Below are 5,383 nucleotides of genomic sequence, written 5' to 3' on the forward strand. Positions count from 1 at the left end.
TGTAATTCTCTACAACTAGTGGATCTTGTTTCTCATCCGTGGATGTAGGTTAATTGAATCGAATCATGTTAAATTATTGTTTCTTGTGTGTTTGATTTTGCTTCCACTGATGTGATTGGATTAGAAGCTTTTAATCCAACAAAATTTTGCATAAAAAACTTCATTTAAATTCTTCCATGAAGTTTTTCATGGAAGAACTTAGGCAAGTTTCTGTATGGAGAAAAGTCTAGGAAAATTGAGTAACGGAAATTGGATCAGCTAAACTTTTTTCCAATTTGACCGTTCTCCCAATGAATTTCTTTGACCACATCGTTTGGTGTTTTGAAACAATCACAAAAATAAATTTAATATATTAATTTTTTTCACAACGACCCTGGCCACAATATACCATAAATTTGCATTTGATGTCCAAAGTTTGCATAAACTTTTTTCCCTATTGTTTCTTAGGTTGATTTCCATGGCTTCCATACAATTTTCTGAAGCATCTTCTTCTACCCCAAAATCCAAATATGAAGTATTCCTAAGTTTCAGAGGTGAAGACACTCGCACGAACTTCACCGATCATCTCTACGCAGCCTTGATAAGAGCTGGAGTGAACACCTTCAGAGATGATAATGAACTTTCAAGAGGAAAAGACATCTCCTCTGAACTGCTCAAGGCCATCAAAGAATCAAAAATTTCTATTGTGGTCTTTTCAAAAGGCTATGCTTATTCCAGGTGGTGCCTTAATGAGCTTGTGAAGATTATTGAGTGCAAAAACACAATAGGGCAGATTGTTATTCCAATCTTCTACGATGTGGATCCATCTGATATTCGAAAACAGATAGGAAGTTATGCACAAGCTTTTGCTGAACACGAAAAACGTTTTGAAGCAGATATGGAGATGATTAAAAGGTGGAGGGCAGCTCTTTCAGAAGCAGCAGATTTATCCGGTTGGGATCTACGAAACTTTGCAAACGGGTAATTTGCATTTGGGTTGTTTTAGTTTCATAATTTGAGTCCGTATTCATTGGTTGGGGCAAATCTTGCCCCTAGTAACCAATATAGATTATCTTTACTGCTTGCTATAACCAAATTAGCAGTCAAAAGAAAAAAAAAAATTTGCTCATAATGAGAAATTTGTCAGTCAATTTCCTTTCTTTTTATTTTTGATCTTACATCACTATCTAAATTTGCAGGCATGAATCAAAGTTTATCCAAAAGATTGTGGAAGATGTCCTTAAAAACGTAAACCGCATTTATTTGCAGGTTGCCACTCACCCAGTTGCTTTAGAATCCCGCGTTGAAAAGGTAATGGAGTTATTAAACATGGGGTCTGATCATGTTCGCATAGTGGGCATCTATGGAATGGGTGGTATAGGAAAGACCACCATAGCAAAAGCTGTCTATAACTCTACCCGTGATGGATTTGATGGAAGCAGTTTCCTTTCTGATATTAAAGATATCTCTAAGAAAACTAATGGTCTTGCAAGCATACATCAACAACTCCTTTCTGATATCCTGAATTTGAAAAGTATTAGGATTCATAATGTTGACAGAGGAATCAATTTGATCCAGGAAAGGATGTGTCACCGGAGAGTGTTAATTGTTCTTGATGATGTGGATGAGTCAACACAACTGAATTCATTGGTTGGGGATCTGAAGTGGTACGGTGTAGGAAGTAGGATTATTGTTACAACAAGAGATGAACGTTTGCTGACTGAGTTAGAGGTGGATGAAAGGTATAATGTTGAAGAATTGAATCCTGAGGAGTCTCTCCAGCTTTTCAATTGGCATGCATTTAGGAGGCCTAATCCGAAAGATGGTTACTTCCAACTTTCCAAGAGTGTGGTGGATCATGTTCAAGGGCTTCCCCTAGCTCTTGAAGTTCTTGGTTCTCATTTATTTAAAAGAAGCCAGCTTGAATGGGAAAGTGTCGTGGAAAAATTGCGACACATTCCCCATAACGGAATTCAGAAGAAGCTTAGGGTAAGTTTTGATACACTAGATGATCAAGTGAAAGCCATATTCCTTGATATTGCATGTTTCTTTATAGGAATGGATAAAGAATATGTCATGAAAATACTAGATGGCTGCGGTTTCTTTCCAGTAATCGGTGTTAATGTTCTCTTGGAGAGGTCTCTGATAAAAATTGATCACCAACGTGATCATACGCTTATAAAAATGCATGACCTACTTCGAGACATGGGAAGAGAGATTGTTCGGGAAGAATCACCAAATCATATTGGAAAACGCAGTAGGCTATGGTTTCATGAGGACGTAGTGAACGTACTAAAAACGCACAAGGTAAAAGTTTACTAGAACATTTCATACATATAAGTACATAAGTATTGTGACTGATCAAAGGAATGATATTCTTTTTTATTTAGGGAACTGAAGCTGTGGAAGGTCTTAGCCTAGATGCATCAGCCTGCAGAGAAGATGTCATTGTGAGCAATACCGAAGCATTGGCAAAGATGATCAATTTAAGATTGCTGAAAATCAATTCCGTATGTTTCACTAGTGGGAGCTATGAAAAGTTTTCCAAAGAACTAAGATGGCTTTGTTGGCATAGGTGTTCTCTAAAAGTTTTACCGTCCAACCTCGATTTAGACAACATGGTTGCTCTTGAAATGCGATTTAGTAATGTCAGAAAAGTTTGGAAGGAGACAAAAGTAATTAAAATCACTTTGCACCACGATGACGCTCATTTTCTTTTCAGTACAAGTAACAATTTCATGTTCTCTTTTAATTTTATTACATGCTAACTTATTCTCTTTTTCTTGTTGTAACAGTTTATCCACAAGCTGAAAATACTAGATCTCAGTTATTCAATCTACCTTGTGAAGACGCCAAATTTTGCTGGACTCTTAAACCTAGAAAGACTAGAATTTGAAGGTTGCACAAGTTTGACTAAGGTTCATCAATCCATTGGGCAGCTGGAAAGACTTGTAATCTTGAATTTGGCAGATTGCAACAACTTAAGGGAACTTCCAGACAGCATTTGCAATCTAAGGTCTCTTGAGACCATGAATCTTAATGGTTGCACGAAACTTAACAGGTTACCAGAGCATTTAGGCAAGTTGGAAGCTTTGAGAAGGCTTCTTGCTAATGGGTCTGCTATTAAGCAATTGCCTATTTCATTGGGACTTTTGAAGAACCTTGAAGAGCTATTATTAGCTGTACGTAAAGAAGGGTTGACTACTAAGTCTTTGTCCCCATCCTTTTCAAGATGGGTTTCACCAAGAAGTGCAGGTTCTCCCACATTACTACCAGCTACGTTTACTCATTTAAGCTCATTAACAAAGCTTGATCTCAGTTATCGAAACTTGTCTGACGATGACATTTCTATTGATTTTGGGAGTTTCCAATTTCTTAAATCATTGATTTTAGAAGGAAACAAGTTTTATAGACCACCAGTTGGAATTAGCAATCTTCCTAGGTTATTTGAACTGTATTTAAATGATTGCGAGAACCTTCAATCAATTCCAGAGCTTCCTCTAAATTTACTTTACTTCGAAGCACGACAGTGCACATCAATCAATAGATACCCAAACCTATTCAAAGCAGGTGCGAAGATTAAGCGCCTCAAAATAACTAATTGCCTTGAAACAATGGACATGTGGGATCTTCGTCATCTCTCAACAGAAGGGAACTACCTTATGTGGGAAGAAGTACCAAAGGTCCTCTCTCTCTCTCTCTCTCTCTCTCTCTCTCTCTCTCTCTATGTGTGTGTGTGTGTGTGTTAAATTGTTAATATTCATAACAGGGATTTCATTGAAACAGGGGAATTTTAGGTCCAAGACTAAGCATTTGGAAGCTTGCTTTCCGGGTAGAGAGGTGCCAGATTGGTTCGACTATAAAGAAATGGGATCTTCAATATTGTTTCGTGTCCCTTTATTCTCAACTGGTGAAACTCGAGCTATGATTGTGTGCGTTGTCTATTCGACCAAAGATGAGCATAATGACAGAACTTATAATTCTCTTACCATACATTTTAAAAATAAAACCAAGGCCTATGAGACTTTCGATAGGTCTTTTCTTAATGTTGAGTTTAATATACGGCAGGATGATACCTGGAAAAACTATATGACAAACCAAGATATACGTCAAGATCATACGTGGATAAGCTATATGACAACCGATGAGTTTGTGAGTCTAAAAGTGGATGAAGGTGATGAAATTGAAGTTTCTGTTGAGGCGCATGGTAAAATTCTTGTCAAGAAATGTGGTATCCATTTACCAATTCACCAAATTCAGGTAAAGTTATAACCCGATCAGACTAATGTGGAATATCTCAATATGGTTCCAAAAATATTTTGAGATTTGACGTCCAAGTTTTATCATTTGTGGATTTAGATCCAACATTATGTTGGATTTATCTATCATTTGCAAGTTTACAAGTTCGTTGTTTTGGTTATTTAATTAACTAATTTCTTTTTGGCTCTTTTATCACTATCTTTGCAGGCATGAATCAAAGTTTATCCAAAAGATTGTGGAAGATGTCCTCAAAAGAGTAAACCGCGTTTACTTGCATATTGCCACTCAGCCAGTTGCTTTAGAACCCCGGTTTGACAAGGTAATGGCGTTATTAAGCATGGGATCTGATGATGGAGTTCACATGGTGGGTATCTATGGAAAGGGTGGTATAGTTAAGACCATCATAGCAAAAGTTGTCTACAACTCTCTCTGTGATAGGTTTGATGGACGCAGTTTCTTTCAGATGTTAAAGATATCTCTAAGCAACCTAATGGTCTTGCTAGCATACAAGGACAACTCCTTTCTCACATCCTGAATTTGAAAAGTAATCACAATGTTGACAGAGGTATCAATTTGATCCAAGAAAGGCTATGTCACTAGAGAGTTTTAATTGTTTTTGATGATGTGGATGATTCAACATAATTTAATTCATTGGCTGGGGATTTAAAGCGGTTCGGTGTAGGAAGTAGGATTATTGTTACAATAAGAGATGAATGTTAGCCCATTAAATTAGATTTTCGGGAAAAAGCATTTATTCAATTTTAAATAAAATTACAACTATCGAATTTGGACGAATTAAAACCAATTGTTTTGTTGAGCATACCTCAATTTACATTTCTTTAAAAAAAATTATTTATCAATTTTTTTAAGTTATCTAATTAAAATAAATCGAAAAGACAAAGAAAAATGAAATAGAGTGCTACTTTGACATATTGTTTGGTTTTTTTTTCAAAAAAAAAATGTAATTAAAAAACAAAAATAAAAGGAAGAAAAAATTTTAGAAAAAGAAAAAAAACTAAATCCGGATTTGAAGTCTATACATTTGTTAGAATTCATTTCTCAAAAAATTATCAAATTAAAAAATAACGAAAAAAAATATAGATTTTAATAATATTATTAAATGGGCTTAACATAAAAAATAAAA

At 35.6% G+C, this 5,383-nt stretch overlaps 2 protein-coding genes across 2 annotated transcripts; both read left to right on the top strand.

The window, feature by feature from the left end:
• The first annotated feature begins 337 nt into the window (after window positions 1–337).
• LOC111287776 (TMV resistance protein N-like) lies at window positions 338–4,072 on the top strand. The gene is made up of 6 exons (XM_089758902.1): window positions 338–960; window positions 1,179–2,286; window positions 2,370–2,654; window positions 2,775–3,662; window positions 3,766–3,911; window positions 4,048–4,072. Exons 1-6 carry the CDS (start codon window positions 458–460, stop codon window positions 4,070–4,072), a joined length of 2,955 nt encoding a protein of 984 aa, XP_089615028.1. The 5' UTR covers window positions 338–457.
• Window positions 4,073–4,076: 4 nt separating this feature from the next.
• On the top strand, window positions 4,077–4,822 carry LOC149519027 (disease resistance protein RPV1-like). The gene is made up of 2 exons (XM_089759029.1): window positions 4,077–4,239; window positions 4,447–4,822. The coding sequence occupies exons 1-2, from the start codon at window positions 4,148–4,150 to the stop codon at window positions 4,772–4,774; spliced, it is 420 nt and encodes a 139-aa protein (XP_089615155.1). The 5' UTR covers window positions 4,077–4,147; the 3' UTR covers window positions 4,775–4,822.
• The last annotated feature ends 561 nt before the right edge of the window (window positions 4,823–5,383 follow it).

This window comes from Durio zibethinus, chromosome 4, assembly GCF_047325235.1.
Source record: "Durio zibethinus cultivar Kanyao isolate XHJ-2024 chromosome 4, ASM4732523v1, whole genome shotgun sequence".
Classification (NCBI taxonomy): Eukaryota; Viridiplantae; Streptophyta; class Magnoliopsida; order Malvales; family Malvaceae; genus Durio; species Durio zibethinus.

Excerpts from the sequence above, each read along its gene's own strand:
- LOC111287776 (XM_089758902.1), top strand. The coding sequence starts at position 458 with ATGGCTTCCATACAATTTTCTGAAGCATCTTCTTCTACCCCAAAATCC. Across the intron at positions 2,655-2,774 it reads AAGTTTGGAAGGAGACAAAA|TTTATCCACAAGCTGAAAAT; the intron begins GTAATTAAAATC and ends TTGTTGTAACAG. Across the intron at positions 3,912-4,047 it reads GAAACTCGAGCTATGATTGT|GATGATACCTGGAAAAACTA; the intron begins GTGCGTTGTCTA and ends AATATACGGCAG.
- LOC149519027 (XM_089759029.1), top strand. The coding sequence starts at position 4,148 with ATGAAGGTGATGAAATTGAAGTTTCTGTTGAGGCGCATGGTAAAATTC. Across the intron at positions 4,240-4,446 it reads TACCAATTCACCAAATTCAG|GCATGAATCAAAGTTTATCC; the intron begins GTAAAGTTATAA and ends CTATCTTTGCAG.